Here is a 14,702-nt window from a genome sequence, read left to right as displayed (position 1 = left end):
AAGAAGCAGCCTCACAAATTCTCCTGAGCAGCTGAATTGAACTGTAAGTAAAGAAGCTCCTATGAAGCTGGGGATGTTCTCCACTGTAAATGGTTGTGCTTACTCCTTTCTGGGTCCCTTGTGTGGTGCCTTAGGCCATGTAGGGGAGGAGACATAGGGACAGTGTTAGTAATCACTGGGTTGATACCAAGGTAAGTAGTGTGTGTAATAGCTCCTTGGTCTTGGCCATGACCTCCGAGATGGCCAGGGAGCTCAGGTAACAGGATAACTCCGCAGCAGTTCATACGTGCACCTTGAGAGATGCAGACAGTGTAAGGATGCCTCTGACAGCTGGTCTTTTTGTGCTTGACCTAATTTGCCTGTTGCTTTCACAGTGGATGTCCAATTGTTGAATGAACTTGAAGTTGCTCTGTTAATTGTTTGCAGCTTGATGTTTGATAGTACTTCTTGTCCTCTGTGGTATTTCAGTTTATCCAGCTGCTTCCCCAGCTTTTTGGCTTACGGTTTTTGTGACGTTCTTGCTTTCTCTTCAGGGTTTGAGCCTAAATAAAAGGCAAGTTCTGTGGTATTGGAATGTCTTGGAGTCAGCAGCTGAATAGACCGACTCACCCACCATCATCCCCAGTGCCTGGGATCTGAACAAACCAACCAGGCTTATCAGGAGTCCTGCACAAACTGGGGGCTTTTTCTGAACCCAGCTTGACAAGATGCTGATCTTACACAGCATTAATATCTGCAGTGGCCTGGCTCTGTAGATACAACTATCTCCGATTTTTCTAATATAGACAGTTCCACTTCTGGGTTAAGACCTTTTTTTTTTTTCCCACCGCAGACTCCCAGGAAGTTCTGAAAGGCTCATCCTCTAGCCTAGCAGACAACATCTTGGTATCAGAGATGCTTCCAGCTTGCTTAACAGAGCTGTGATTCTCTCTGAAAATACACTCCCCCCATTCCCTGCCATATCCTTTTTCTGTGTCTTTGCTGGGCTATAAATGTTTCTCTTGAATGTCATTTTCCATGTTTTCCTGGGCACTGGATTTCCCAGAAGTCCCTTTTTATCCGGTGACTGTACTCAGTGCTCAGTCTGAGTATCCTGACCTTTTCATATCTGGTGGCTGCCTTCTAACTATGCCTGGTGGCTGAGCAGTTTGGTCCCACTAACTTCAGTTACTGCTGCAGCTTTGCTGAACCCTCTGACTGAGCATCTACCTATGCAGGTTTACTACTGACTTGAGAGTATGTTTTAAGGTGAGACTCGTGGCAGCAAGCTGCAGGGTGCGATGATCTCTCCTCAGTGGGACCAGCCAGCCAGCTGGTTTGATCAGAGCAAAGCCACTTTACAGGATTAGTGGCCAATTCCATGATCATGCATTTGACACATTGTGATATAACAGGCAGGACCTTCCTTCCCATTATCCAAGTTCAGCCTTTACTAGCATGAAACAGGTTGGAGACACACAAAGGGTGACTGAGTAAAGGTGTCCTCATAGTCATATGTGGTCATATGTTCACTGTGGTCATAGTATAGCCTCAAGCAGGGGTACATAGCTCTCTGAACCTGTAGGGCAGCGTTTCCCAAACTTGAAAGCTGAAACCTTTACCAGGAAAACAAAATTACTGTGCCTCTGAGATCCATCCTGGCATGGTAGTCCTACTCCAAATGGGTTAGTCAGTAGGTTATATAGGTCTTCACACAGGATTTTACTGTCCTGTACAGTAGGACAGAGTGAAGTAGTTAACAGCACAGACACTTGTGGTCTGTTAGCGCTCAGTAAGAGGAACAGGATAGTTTGGAGTCAGCTCAGGCCCTCTGCAAGCTCAGGCTGGCACTGGTGCATTGGTGTTTCTTCACAGTCATGACAACTAGAGACTCTTTAACAAAAAAAAAAAAAAATGTCCCAAACTCTGGAGAACAGCAGAGGTCTGCCCCTGTCCCCCTTCCCCTGCCAGTCCTTTGCGCCTCACGCTTTGGGAAACGCTGCTCTAGGGGTTGATACTGAGTTGCCCTTGATCACCTCTAGCAGCAGGTACAATGGCATTGCAGTTTTGACGGAGGCTGTTGGGCCGTTTGGCTGCAGGATTTGTGCTGTGTGCAGCTGTCGACACCCAGAGTGGAGGTCTGAGGTCTCAAAGGAGAGCGAGGTAGGTGAGAGAGACACCCCCTGCTGAGGCAAGCTCTTGAGAGTTATGACCCTGGTTAAGGGAGGGACTCATTTTGGCCTGGATGGCAAAAACTAACCACCCTTGGCTGAATTGGTGTCCCTCAAAGAGAGCAGACCATGTGGCTGTCTCCTGGTTATGCAGATCTCTTCCCAGTCAGATGCATTGTCCAGGGGCGTGTGTCTCCGCCACTAGCAACGTGTACATTAGGCCATGGTGCTCCCTAGAGTTCCTCCGGTGCCGCCTGCCATTCTGGGGACTGTGACCCATCCCCGAGGGGCAGTGTGTGTATTTCGGAGCAGGGGCAGCAGGCGCAGGGTATCTTGCTAGAAATGGAACTGTGGGTTTTTAAATCTGCTCTCTGGTCCCTCTGGCCAAGCCAACGAGCTGCTGCCAGTTTCAGCTGGAGACTTGCTGGGAGTCTTTGCTGCCCACACTCAGAAGGGCGTGGCCTGAGCAGTCGGACATGCGAGTGGGCAGCTGGGAGCTCCAGGACACGAGGTGGAGTCTCTCCAGGTCTCTACCTCTGGGGGAGAAGTGTCCCCAGTATTTTCCCAGGTGGGGAAGGGGGATCCCATGCACAAGTGCTTGGTCTCTCCTTCCTCATCACCTGCCACAGAGGAGCTTGTTCACAGGCTGAAGGAGGAGGATCCCACTGTCAAGTACGAAGGGGCTTCGCTTGTGCGAGTATGAACCGCTCTCTTCTTTTTCAGGACTCACAACAATCTCTACATGCCGGAGGTGGTGGCAAAGCTGGGGGACACTTTTGCAAAGGCCTTAGACATGCTGGAAGTGGAGAAGAACGCCATCCTAGGTAAAGGGCTCTTCCTTAGAGGGGACCCTTTGGGTAGCTTCCCTAGGAAGACACCTTTGCATTCAAATGAAGCAGCTGGAAGGGGCCAAAAATCCAACTCCTGTTCATCGGCTCTGATTTTAATTTATTCCCTTTCATGAAACATCTTTATACTAGTGATGTCTGAATCCAACCTCCCACCCAGTTTACCCTTGTGAAGAGATACCAGACATCTCTCCCCACCCCAGCCCTCCCATCCCAGCTGTGGAGAAGTTGCTGCAGCTTGGTATGAGTTGATTCCCAAGCTATCCTCATTTTGCTACATAGACAAGGCTAGATGTGTGTGTGCTGTTGTAATTAGAGCAGTGCTCCACAATCGCATTAGCTACCACTGGTGCAGGAGCCTGATGTCTGAAGAACTTCAGGCAAAGGCCTGCAGCCTGGCTCCAGTGGTCATTTCCAAACATTTCATTATGAGTAGGGTTTGTTAGAACCTGAGTCCAAAGATGTGAGCTGCCTTGGGCAGTATGATCTACCCAAATAAAGAAAATGGTCTTGCCCCTGGGCTAGGACTTGGGAGACTCGAGTTCAGTTTCATCCTCTGCTACAGATGCTCTGGGACCCGGGATAAGTTGTTTCTTGTTTTCCTGTGACTCTGAAATGAGGGTGCTCTTTTCCCTTCTCTGTCTTGTCTATTTTAACTATAAATCTTCAGGGGAGAGATTGTGTCTGGTGGTGTGTAACAGCACCTAGAACAACACAGGCACGACCTCAGCCAGAATCAGTAACATACACCCAGTGAGTTTAGCCAGTCCCCATAATTAACCTCAGGGAGAGGCTGCTGAAAGAGAGTTGTGACACTGGCAAGTTTTTTTACGGATTAGTTTGAACACCTGGTCCTGTCAGCCTTGGAGGAGTGAAGAGGGACTGATGCAGCTGTGAGGAGCTGCACACTCTTGCAGCCTTTTCACTGAGGAGATCTGAAATAGCTGTGCCCTCCACCTGCTGGATGCAGCCAAGTTGAATTCAGCAGGTGCCCAGCCCAGTTCAGTGGTGGCAGAAGGGTTGTAGTACTGTCCACATAAACAACTTACCTGAGAGCAGAGGATCCTTCGTTGGTTTGCTGTGGTCCTGGTGATTTCTCACTTGATGCTTATCTCAGAGCCAAGCCTCCCTGAATGGGGTCTATCTGTGAAGGCACCTTGGCTCATGTACTTGATTTCTCTCTCTCCTCAGGTCTCCCTCAGCCTTTGCTGGAGCTTTATGACTCTCCTGTTTACAAAACTGTTCTAGAAAGGATGCAGGGCTTCTTCTGTACCCTGTATGACAACTGGTAAGAGTGACAGAGATCTTCCACGCGGTTACACTGATTCACTGGAACCCACTATTCTAGAGAGGGACTGGCACTGTGACCTCAACTGCCCACCAGCATCTATGTTCACTTGATGCCCAAGTGCCCCTAAGCAATGAGGAAACGCATTGCGCTCGCTCTCTTATATGTACCTGCAGCATAACTGCCAGAAAAGAATTCCAGGTTGCCAAGTCTGCTGGGAATCCTTCCACTGTAAGTCGTGCTGAAATGCTTGTAGAATACCCTGGCCTAGTGTGCCCTTTTTCAGGGTGAGTAGCATCAGTGCTCAGAAGTACATTGCCCTGATACTTCCACAGTAGTTATTTTGCAAGCACCCATGGCACACATTCTGAAATGTCTGTGGAGCCACAGCACTTCCAGCCTTTGCTAGGAGGGAGCTGACAAACCCCTTGTCTAGCTCAGTTACCTTATACATTGTTTTCCATTATAGTTTCCATGTCTTGGGAAATGCTGGCCCATCCATGCAGCAGGATTTCTACACCGTTGAAGGCCTGGCCAACCAACTCCTCACCTCAGCCTTCATCAACCTCAACAACATTCCTGACTACAGGCTACGTCCCATGCTTCGTATCCTTTTTCTTTGGCCTCTGGACAGCCTGGGGAAGCTGCTGCAGTATGTGACACAGGGCTCCCCTTTCCCAATCGGTGCCAGCATTATGGCCACCCATCCTGTTCTTGAAGGCTGTGCAGTCAAAGGAGTAGGAGCTAATTACTAAACAAGGCCCACGTCTGAGTCCCTCATGTCACAGCTAGGACTGTCTCTTAGAGTGAGCAGGGAAAGCACAATTTGGAATGACTTCAGCACAGATGGTGATGCAAAGAAGTTGTGCTGGACAGACTGCAAGAAGGAGAGCCTCTTTGGTGACATGTATTTGGGAGGGTACTTCATTTAGGATACTGGAAAAAGAATAAATTTGCTGACTGGCTCCAGCGATCTTGGGGCTTGCTGTCTAGTTTCCAGTCAGTGACCTCTTCTCAAAGCAAGCACAATAGCTGGCACTGATCCTCTTACTTCTGGGCGGGAAGTCTAACCCCCCTCAGATCTTATCACTGGTCCCTCAAGACACTGGTCAGAGCTGATGGTAAGAGGGTCCAGGAAAACCTGCTCTCGTCCTGCTTTCACCTCAGTTGCTGGCATTGTTCCAAGTACAATAACCTGGTGTTACATCACTGGGATCCTGCTCAGCTGACTGGTGATCTAGCTGTTGTCAACAAGTCTATCGACCAAAGGAACAGAAGGCATGGGTCTCCACCATGTACCAGATAGAGCACAGTATGCCAGGACCCACGCGCTCCCTGTTGCACAACGGTGGTGTGCACTGGTGTGTGGGTTGCATTGTCTGTAAGACTCGCATGCTGTGTATTTCCCTTAACCAACTTGTACAGGCGTGTTTGTGAAGCCCTTGGTGCTCTTCTGCCCCGCAGAGTACTACGAGACCCTTGTCTGCCCTATCCTTGGACCACTCTTCACCTATCTGCATGTGGTAAGAAACTGCGTATTGAGTGTATGTCTCTGTGCTGCTGAGGAGTCAGGGCTCCCTTGTCAGAGTGGGGAGGGGTCCATTCAGCCCCAGCCTTACCACAGCTTCAGAGCCATTTGGGTAGGGGACAGAGCCTAGAGGGTTGATCACTGGCTTCTTCAGCCTGTAGAACGCTGGGCTGCTGTGCCCAGTTGCACTCCTGCCCTGGCTTATTAAAACTCAGATCCTTGCTATGGGTTTCTAGGCTCCAATGGTTTTGACCCTATAGTTTTAGCCACTTTCCTGTATTGCCAGGCCTACACACCCTCTCTCTCCCTCACTCCAAGAATTCTACACCCACCACAGCTTCCCAGCCACTTCTGAGGCATCGTTGCTGGGCTTCTGGCCTGTACACAGTCATGCCTGAAAGGAATCATGTTTATAGCTCCCTTGGTCCAACCTCATGGTTCAAAGGGCCACTGCTAGTAGTAAAGCCACTTTTCTTTTGGCCCTTGTCTGGTGAATGGTACTTGGGCTTGTCAACTGTGTTTCAGGGATGGCTTCTCAAGAAGTTGGTGACTCCTTCTCTCTTTCGCTTCCTCTCCCCCACCTTGTCTTGGTGTTTTGCAGAGGCTGTCCCAGAAATGGCAGGTCATCAACCAGCGAAGCATGCTTTGGTAAGGAACATGGAGGACTCTGGTGCTAAGACCTACCTGGCCCTTTGCCTCCAGCCAGCTGTGCTTAGAGATGAGACCAACCCAAGAGCAGCACTGACATTCTCCAAATGGAGTCAAGTTCAGCTTTCCCAATTGGGGTGGTGGCACTGGTGATGTCTCCTTCAGAGAGAGGGGATCAGGACAGTGGGGCTTCTGGGCCTTGGGCTTGAGCCTGCAGCACAGGAGCCTTGCCATTGGGCTTACTATTAATGGGAGGGTGTGCAAGTGAGCAACTCAGGGAGGGGGGATGTTGGGTGAATCTTGAGGTGTAGGACCATGGAAGGGGAAACTGTCTTGGTGCTTCTCCATGAACCTGAGTATCCAAGAGTGCTGAGTAGCAATGTTCCATCAGCCCTACATTGCTACTTCCCTCATAGAGCAATGGTCTTTACTACTACTTGATCTTAGGAGAAGCTGTCCCCTCCTTTTGTTTATCGTGGGTGTGATCCAGTCTGGCCTGCTAAATCATTTCCTTGTCTTTTCCCAAAGTAGGCACCCTGAGATGCTGCTGCCCTCTCCCCACAGCCTTCCCCTAAACTCTCCTTCTCTTCTGCTAGTGAGGAGGACACAGCAGATGACAACCCTGAGTCTCAGGAGATGCTTGAGGAGCAGCTGGTCAGGCTGCTGACCCGGGAAGTCATGGACCTTATCAGTAAGTGAAACAAGGCTGGGAGCAAGGTTTTGCTTGAGGTGTCCCATCCTGGAAAAGAACCACATGGACTTTGGGACTATTGGATCCAGGGACCAGTAGCCAGTAACAAAATAAGTCAAAAGATAGTAACAGCATGGAAAACAGATGAAAGAGGCTCCCATTATACCCAAATAATAGAGGTCAGTTCCAGATCCCTGAAGTACAGGCTTTTTGTCTCCCAACTTCTCTTCCTGTTAGTATTAACTGTTATTCCCCTGGATGTTTTTGTCCCTGTTGAAGATAGTCCCTCCTTGAATCTTAGTTCCAGATTGGTGTCTCATGACACATGAGATGGGTTGCACCCCTTGCCAACCTGACTATATTGGCACTTGCAAGAGCAGAAGGTAGGGCTTGGGGCATCTTGCTGCCAGGGCTGACATTGTTTCTTACTGGGTGCCAGGAGAACCCTATCTCTTATTCTTTGTTCTGCCACTCACTTAAGCTGAGGGTTTTATATGCACCACAGTGTAATTTTGAGCTCAGAATCTGAGGAAATTAAATGCCATGAAGAAGCCCAGAACTGGAAGAGGCCTTGAGATCATCTAGTCCTAGGCAAGATCAAAGGATTGCAAGCTTTGAAGGAGCTGTTTTGTCACTCCTTTCCTGATTGGCTTCATCTCTTTAAGCTGCTGCATCCCAGGCAGAGTCCAGACACTAAATAATTTTGTTTTAGAGCCTGCTTTGTGGCTCAGTAAAACTGTAGCATCTACTCCATAACCCCACTGTTCTAGTATGAGGCTACAGGTTTGGAGGTGGAGGGAGGCACTGCAGTGACAGACATGTGCACTTCTGAGTCAACACAGCCTCTGACTGTAGTGTTGTCTTTAGATCCCTCTACCATCAAGTGGGTAATGAAGTTTGGGAAATGCTGGGAGAGAATAAAGCTGCCATGGCCCCACAAGAGTGAGCAGGATGATCCTAGTAGGTTCTGCACTAATGTCTCCCCCACTGCTGCTCTTCTGATCTGTGCTTCTTTTTGCAGCTGTTTGCTGCGTTTCAAAGAAAGGCGCTGAGCATAACTCTTCTGCCACTGCAGATGGAGATGGTGAGTAACCTGCCCTGCTGCATCCACTCCCCACAAGTAATGCACACAACTACTTCCTAGCTTGATGCTGATCTTTCACAAATTTGTGGCCTCTCTTTTGAGGTTCTGTGCGGAGCTTGGGCAGGGTCCCCAGGTCCTGCCTTGGGTGGTTCTTCTCCAAGGCTCTGAAGGAACTCAGTTTTAGCCCCAGAAGTCGACATTTTCCTGTAGAGGCTTTGCAGAAATTCAAGTACTTGGGATCTGACTTGCGGTACTGAGGAGAAGGCTTCCTCCTCCCAGCCCTTCAAGGATGGGAAAGCTGCCTTGCCCAACCCCAGTACACTAAGCAAGCCATCTGCAAACAGCTGTCCATGCCTTGTTAGGAATTAACCCTATTCAGATGACCTCTTTTGCTTGGTGAGGAAGGTGATCTGTCAGCAGGGCTTCCATCCTAGCTGGGAGAACAGGAAGAGTTGGGAAACCCCCTCTTCCTTATGTGGAGGTGGGTTAGGTAAGGGACTTAGACTGAGCCTTACTTGTGTCACTCCTTTCTGAGGAGTGAAGTGTTGGTGCAGCTGCCTTGTCTTTCCTTGTAGATGATGAGATGATGTCTACAGATGTGACTCCACCTGCCAGCGCCGAGCTCACTGAGCTGGGAAAGTGTTTGATGAAGCAAGAGGTAAGGCATGGGGAGCTATTGGCTGCTTCCCCCCCCTACCTCTTTCCCAAACTACCTGCTGTAGGCATCTTTAATTTGTCACACTCACACTTTGTCTCAGAATTCTTTGTGCTGGCTTCAAAGCAGCAGCAGCTGGTGAGCGTTGGGTGGGGCTGTTTTGGTGCCTACTCAAACCCACTTGCCTTTGCTGCAGGAAGTTTGCTTGCTGCAGCTCTCACGGGCTGACCAGGTACATGGTGGATCCTCTCTTGGGCACAGAGTGGAACTGAGCTGATGGCTGAGGGGCCTGGCATGCTTTTTGCCTTCAAATAGAGAATGAAACTGAGCTGTCCAGTCCCATGTTGGGGTTCTCTAAATGCCCATATGGTCCTTCTGCCTCCTTCAGAAGCAAAACCTCTAGCTTCCACTGACCTGTGTTTCCCCACCTCCTTTCCAGGATGTCTGCACTGCTTTGCTGATCACTTCCTACACATCCCTCTCCTGGAAAGATACCCTGTCCTGCCAAAGAACCACCACGCAGCTTTGCTGGCCATTGCTCAAACAGGTACTTTTCGCACAGAGAGTAGAATGGGAGAGGGGATTGTTGATGGAGAGGCAAACATGGAGGCTCTATGCTTAGGTGAGAAAGCAGGGTGCCCTTCCCTTGCTGTCCGCTTTACCTTTGTGCTCAGGCTCCATCATCAGTCTGAATAATGGCTGGATGTTTTCTCCCTTGGGACAGGAAGAGCAGGCCTGACTTGTGCTGATATCTTGGCTCCATGCTTATACAGTAGATACCACTTTATTGCTTACTAGTTATGTGCATGTTTTTAGTTCTGTTTTCCTGTAGGACAAAAACATTCACTTCCTATTCAAGGAAATGTCACCCGGGTATCTCTATATTGGTCTTCAGCATATTTTGGTTTATTGCCTGAAACCTGAAAAAAAGGAATTAAAAAACTGGTTCGCTGAATAATGAAAAGATTGAGCTGTGTGTGGAAAGAGATTTACATTTGTAACACAATTTAGCACAGTGTTTGAAATTTGTGGAATGTTTTTGTACTCTGGCAAATGACAACATAGGGATTTTTGTTGTTTCAAATGAAGCACATTTCACTTTGAGGTATATTGACCATATTAGATCATTCATTCAGTGGCTTATGAGAGAGAGAACCAATCTGTTACATGTGGGATTTCCTTATAATTATTTGTGTTCGGGCAGATTGTAAGGATGTAGTGTAACTGTTAGTTGTAAGGGACAACAAAGCATAAAAAGCCATTGAACAGCAATTGCTGTAGTTATCCATTTATTCACCAGCAAATCTTTTAAGAGCTGACAAAAGTAAAAATGGGCAGAAGAACTCACAGTGCAGCACCACATGACCAGGAACTAGAGGTGCATTGAAACATCGGTCCAATATCGGATCAGCACCAATATAAAGAAAATTGACTATTGGAAATTGACTTTTTTTGCCTGATGTGGCTGATAATGTGGCCGATAAATGCCCCATGTATGTGCGCAGCCACAACGCAGCACACAGGCAGCAAGAACCAAAGCCTGGCAGCGTGAAGAGTTGCACCCAGCTGGTAAATCCGCTGTGGTGGAAGGGGAAGGGGGAGGGAAGGGCTGTGGTGGGGCAGATTGAGGCAGTGAGGAAGGGAGTGGGGCTGGGGCAGGGGCAGGCGCTGCCCATGCAGGGCAGGGCCACAGTTCAATTGTGGGGGGGGGAGGAGGTGGTGGCTCACACCATGGCACGCACCCCGGGAAGGCATGGGGGGTGCGTGTGCCCCCCAGATCTGCACAGGGTGAGGGCAGGCTGCCACTGTAAGCTGCGACCAGGGCTGGGCCAGGCTGTGCTCGGGACAGGGCAGGCATTGGTGCTGGGAGGGGATTTGGGGGAACTACGGCGAATTTAGGGATGGCTACAGCATCCCCCCGAAGCTCCCCCCTTCCCAGCGTAGCTGCCTTCTGCCCAAACCAGCCCCCGCTGGGAAGAGCCTGGTGCAGCCCCGGCCCCAGCCCATAGCAGCAGCCCGCCCTGCCCTGCATGCAGATCCGGGGGCACATGCACACCCCACCAACCCCTTCTACCCCAGGAGTGTGCAGGGCTGGAGTCGCCCTCCCCCCACACCCATGAACTGCGGCTCTATGCTGTGCCCCGCCCTGCCCCGGCCCAACTGAGCAGCTCCTGCTGCAACCCCACTCCCTCCATCACCATGGGGGGGCCTCAGTCTGCCCCCCCACCTCCTTCCTTCCCCATTCCCACAACAGGCTTACCAGCTGGACACTGCTCTTCAAGCTGCCAGGCTGTGTATCAGAAATTGAATCAATATCGGCCAATATGCCTCCTTAAAAATCGGCTATCGGTATTGGCCCAAAAAATCTCTATCGGTGCACCCCTACCAGGAATGACACTGTCTGCTTCAATTCTGTTTCCCCCCTCTCCCCTCATTTCGCCTATTTCCATAACTTTCTTGGTGGAGGACACTGCAGATACCCATAATCTCTTCTATTAACTGTCGCAGGTGCTTACTGGGAACCTGATCCCTGATGCAGTGACCTGGTTCTTCACAAGCGTGCTGAAAGGATTACAGACACATGGGCAGCACGATGGTTGCATGGCAGCTCTCGTCCACCTGGCCTTCCAGATCTATGAGGCTTTGGTAAGGAACCTGGGGTGGGGAGAAGGGGATCCCTCTTGTTCTGATGCTAGGTTTCATAGGAGGCAGTGAATGAGCTGATCCCAAGCCTAAGCGGGGAAGGGGTGGGGGAAGCTAACAAGCCCCACGTTCTGATCCGTCAGAAGAAAGAAGGTGTCTTTCCTCTGGCAGAGCTCATGCTGAGCAGAGTCTTCCCTTCTTCCTGCAGCGCCCACGCTATGCAGAGCTGAAGGCTGTGATGGAGCAGATTCCAGAAATCCAGAGGGAGTCACTAGAGCAGTTTGACTCCAAGCTGCTCACTCCAACACTGCAAAAGGTGGCAGATAAGCGCCGGAAGGACCAATTCAAACGCCTAATTGCAGGCTGCATTGGGGTAAATGACCACTCACAGCCAGGCCCTTTACTCCTGAAAAAATGTCCCTAGCTAGCCTGCCCCTTCTTTCAGCATGTGTATGTGCTGCTGCTGGGTCTCATCAGCACTGGGCTGGATGGGATGGTACCTGAGCACTTAGGAGCACCCTGGAGGCACCTCTAGACTGAGGGCACTCCAGGTGCAGGAGGCCCTTCAAAGTGGGAGAGGAAGCACCGTTAGGCAGAGCCCACAGGTGGTACAGAGCTTTGTGTGGGACAGCACCATTGGGTTGAAAGGTATTGGAGCCTACTGGGTTGATGTATGTGGTAACAAATCAGGGTCCCATTGTGGCAATGCCACTTCTGTCAGCATCTACAGATGCCAGGCTATTCTTCTGGACCTCGCAAGGGTCTTCTCAGAACCTGTATGGGTTAAGGGAAGTTGGGGACCTAGGCTAGTTTGTGAGAAATGGAACGGGGGAATGAAACATGATGGAAACCTTTGGCTGAGTGGGACTAACATACAGCTGCCCCTCTGTCTCCTGCAGAAGCCGCTAGGGGAGCAGTTTCGTAAGGAAGTTCACATCCGGAACCTCCCATCTCTCTTCAAAAAGGTGAAGCCATTGCTGGAGACAGACATACTGGAGAATGAGGATGGAGGAGGTCTCACAGCACTGTTTGAGCCCTGAGCTGTGGGCACTTCAGTCACCCCCTCTCGCACTTCATATTTTGTCTCCTCATAACAGTCACCGTAGAGCCCTCTCTGCCCACTCCTCCACAGGTGTTTGTTTGACTAAAACCCCTGCTTGGCCTGTCCCTTTCCCCTTCTTAAACGGTGGAGGGCCTAAGCTGGGATTTGATTTAGTCAAATAAGCTTTCCCTGACCTTTTCCCCCAGCAGATTTGCAGCTTTAGATCTCAACTTCTTCACCAGACAAGAGCTGAGCACATAGACTCTGTTATAGTGCCTGGTCACTCTGCAGCCTTGGGTCAGCCTAACCCCACATGCAAATCCTATGGGATTTGGGTTTATTGTGGGCCCCAGCTGGAGATGGCACCCCCTAGCTTCACCTTGAGTGGAGGCTTCACTAGGGTCACATGAGACACTCCTGTTATGTCTGCCATCATGTCTCTATTTGACCTTCTCTGTTCTTCAGAGGGTTTGTATCCTGATAAATTTGTTTTTTTTCTTGGACCGTTTGAAAGACCCAAGCTGTGACTGCTTCCCTGGGCTGGGAGCTGCACAGGTGAGAGCATGGTAGTGCCCTAAAATCGTCCTTTAACTGGTGATTCACCTTTTTAAGGCACTGCACCTCTCTGGAAGGAGACAGTATTGCCATCTCATTCAGCTAAGAACCAAATGGAAAGCTGGCTTTGGTTTTGTGCTGGTGTCTATCAGGCGTCTCTCAGGAGGATTGGGGCAGGAATGTTTTGAGCAAAGCAGGATATGCAAAATCTGGACCTATCTGCCATAAGCTTGTAACACCTTAATGTGAGACGTGTCCCTACTGCTGCTGTTGGGATAACGGGCCATGTTGACTCAGGGATGTGCAGCATCTAGGAATATCCTCCCCTTGAAAACCTGACCTCCCTTAGCCAGCACTGAAGGCAATGGAGGTTTAAATACCCCTCCCACTTCAGCAGAATAAGGGAATGGGACTTGGGGTTTAGGACCCTTCTGTATATGGTGTGGTTGCTCTAGTGGCTATTCTCCGTCAGAGGGTTGAGTGTCATGGCAGGAGGTTGGGGTCAGTCAAGCAAAATACCCATGGGGAAGCCTGACCTGAAAGAGTTGCCTTTGGAGGAAGCAGGAGGCTGTATTAAACCACTGCAGAGCTGGCTGTTCTTACAAAGCAAACAATCCACTCATTCTCTTCCAAGAGAAGGCAGTAGCACAGAAGCTGAGTAGACCCCTGTCTAAAACTAGGCCTGGTGGTTTGCCATATAGGATGCATGAACATGGCTGCAAAGAAACAACTGAAGCTGCTGGGAAGTATATCAGCTGGACTGGGCAGAAGAGCTGACAAGAAGGAGGCTCCAGAGAACAGGCCTTGGAAAAGCAGTCTGTGGTCATCATGTGGCCTAAGTCCTGTTTTATCCTTCTGCCTTTGCTGTTCCACAGTCCACTCCACTCTTTCTAGGCCTCAATCTTTTACTAAATTCCTGAGCTGAAGAGGCTCCTGGCTCCAGCAGCAGCTGGCTGTATTTATTGTGTTGTGATTTTTAACATTCTGTGACTTCATGCTAGAAACAGATTTTTTTTTAATGGTTTTTAGAGCCTTTTTTGTAGGAACGTTCAACCTGAAGCCATCTCTGAATTGGCTGTGTTACACCTCTGAATGTCAGTAAAGATATTTCAGTTCTACATGCAAGGAGTCATGGCTGTCTCTTCTGTCTAGGCTTTACCTGCGTCTCAGCTCCCAGTCAGTACTGAGGACTCCATGTGGTACCTGAGTGTTACTCCTCTCCTATTACACCTCAATTTCTTTTTATTTCAGTGGCCAAAATGTCAGTGGGTGAAATGATAGACTCTGATCTAGGCTGTACCAAAGAGAGTACAGCTTGGATCAGAGTCTATCAGGAGCTGTATTTGTGTGAAGTCTAGCTCAGAGACATGTGAAATGAACTGCTGACATACCTCAGTAGGGGGAGAGGCACAGCATATGTGAGCTTTGCACACTAGGGGTTGAAGTCAGAATGCAAGAAACAAGCTAGAATTCTGGCACACATTCAGCTGCTTCAATTCTAGTGCAAAAATTAAATGCAAAGCATTGCTTGCAGCAATTATTACTACCCCTTCATATGGAGCTATGGCAG

The 14,702-nt window shown here is 49.6% G+C and overlaps 1 protein-coding gene across 4 annotated transcripts in view; it reads left to right on the top strand.

Moving 5' to 3' along the window:
- Positions 1 to 14,250, top strand: part of XPO5 (exportin 5) — a 37,317-nt gene extending 23,067 nt beyond the window's left edge. For all 4 annotated transcript variants that reach the window (XM_014600039.3, XM_019500562.2, XM_019500561.2 and 1 more), the window contains 12 exons: positions 2,874 to 2,974; positions 4,190 to 4,286; positions 4,756 to 4,892; positions 5,712 to 5,809; positions 6,416 to 6,462; positions 7,059 to 7,153; positions 8,175 to 8,237; positions 8,813 to 8,895; positions 9,332 to 9,439; positions 11,401 to 11,538; positions 11,744 to 11,908; positions 12,435 to 14,250. In XM_014600039.3, coding sequence (XP_014455525.1) covers positions 2,874 to 2,974; positions 4,190 to 4,286; positions 4,756 to 4,892; positions 5,712 to 5,809; positions 6,416 to 6,462; positions 7,059 to 7,153; positions 8,175 to 8,237; positions 8,813 to 8,895; positions 9,332 to 9,439; positions 11,401 to 11,538; positions 11,744 to 11,908; positions 12,435 to 12,575 — 1,273 coding nt within the window. In that variant the 3' untranslated portion in view covers positions 12,576 to 14,250. The remainder of the gene's footprint in view (positions 1 to 2,873; positions 2,975 to 4,189; positions 4,287 to 4,755; positions 4,893 to 5,711; positions 5,810 to 6,415; positions 6,463 to 7,058; positions 7,154 to 8,174; positions 8,238 to 8,812; positions 8,896 to 9,331; positions 9,440 to 11,400; positions 11,539 to 11,743; positions 11,909 to 12,434) is intronic.
- Positions 14,251 to 14,702: the final 452 nt, after the last annotated feature.

Source organism: Alligator mississippiensis, chromosome 1, assembly GCF_030867095.1.
Source record: "Alligator mississippiensis isolate rAllMis1 chromosome 1, rAllMis1, whole genome shotgun sequence".
NCBI classification, from domain to species: Eukaryota; Metazoa; Chordata; order Crocodylia; family Alligatoridae; genus Alligator; species Alligator mississippiensis.
This window is presented reverse-complemented; position numbering and strand designations above follow the sequence as displayed.